General features: G+C 38.6%; 1 protein-coding gene across 1 annotated transcript in view; it reads left to right on the top strand.

The window, feature by feature from the left end:
* Window positions 1-240, top strand: part of LOC106527871 (PHD finger protein 12) — a gene marked incomplete at its 3' end in the record, with an annotated part of 28,037 nt that extends 27,797 nt beyond the window's left edge. Inside the window, 1 exon segment of the mRNA XM_014022885.1 lies at window positions 102-240. Within this exon segment, the coding sequence (XP_013878339.1) occupies window positions 102-240 (139 nt within the window).
* Window positions 241-1,506: the final 1,266 nt, after the last annotated feature.

A 1,506-nucleotide genomic window follows, 5' to 3' on the forward strand; every position in this document is an offset into this window, starting at 1 on the left:
CGCCTGTATTTTCTACAACGAGGTAAGGTCCTCTGACCTGTGTGTGGGGGGTGCTGCTCTGTGAGGGGGTGTTGTTGTGAACCTGTGTATGTTTCCTTCAGAACACCAAGCATTATGAGCTGCTGAATTACAGCGAGCACGGCACCACGGTGGACAACGTCCTGTACTCCTGTGACTTCTCAGAGAAAGCCTCGCCGTCGCCCCCCAGTGGCCTGGTGGCCAAGGTTCAAGGCATTATCCGTAAGTCCCCGTCTGTTTGGACTGGATTCTTTCATGAGCTCTGTACACAAACACTAAGTACTCAGGATGTAGTCCTCATTCATCCCCCTGGATTAACTGTTAGCTGGTGTACACCACTTATTTTTGTGTAAACATTACAAAAGAAACTTGTGTATCGTTTTCTCGTGGACAACAGATACCGTCCTGACTTCCTGCAAAACTTTGTTTTCACCAACATCCCCTTAGAAGCTGCAAATATTAAAACAAAAAATGTACAACACAGGATTTGTTTAAAAATGATCAAACAAATGCTGCTACCACAGGGTATAAAGTAAATTAATATGTTATAAATAATAAAGAGCAGTAAAATGTCCTCTCTGTTTAACCATTGTCACTTTATCCTGCTCTCAGGACACAGATTAAAGCAAATCAGCATCAGCTTTTTATTTCATACTTCAGATCAAAGCTGAGTTTTTAATTTAGTCAGACATATTTAGGTTTAAATGTGATATGTGGACCAATCTTTGAATGGTAGGGAAACACAGATGTAGCTGTCACAAATGTTAGTCAATATATGAAAAATAAATAGTATTAAAACAACTTAAAATTTTGAAATAATCGCAGTCAAAACTGTGAATAAAACTCAAAATCTCTAGAATATGTTTATATGAAAGCATCAGGAACACTGCACTTTATATTCTAACTGAACACTGAGCTGTTTACACTCCAGCAGCAGGAGGCACAAGTGGGTCGACCCAGATGTGACCCAGATGTGAAGCAGTCCTCAGAAACTGWGGTTCTACAACTAAACATGAGTTTATTGATTCACAGGAATGATCAATCCTAAAGATTGTTCYGTTTATACAGTAAATATAGGAGTTTTAAAGAAAAATGCACACAGCTAAACGTTCATTTGTCTTCATTTTCTGTAAATTGGTTAAAAGTAAATGTATTTTTCTTCATGGTTTGGTTTAGATCACAAAGTTCCTGATGCATTCATATAAAATGATTGTAAGGATTTTGAGCTTTATTCACAGTGTTAAACACACTGCTATAAGTTTGAACTGTAGAAGTGGTGTTTAGAGTGGAGTTCCCTCCTCTGCAGGACTGATGGTCGTTGGCAGGCCTGTGGCCATAAATCAGTTCATCAAATGATAAATTAAAATGAGGTCAAGTATTATTTACCTTGTTTGATTTCTTAGTGTCTCTCTCTTCTTAGAGTTGGGAGGAGTGAACTCTCAGGTAGCATGAGAGCTTCATGAACACACATTTATCTAGAGGAGCATC

This window comes from Austrofundulus limnaeus, unplaced genomic scaffold, assembly GCF_001266775.1.
Source record: "Austrofundulus limnaeus strain Quisiro unplaced genomic scaffold, Austrofundulus_limnaeus-1.0 Scaffold346, whole genome shotgun sequence".
NCBI lineage: Eukaryota > Metazoa > Chordata > Actinopteri > Cyprinodontiformes > Rivulidae > Austrofundulus > Austrofundulus limnaeus.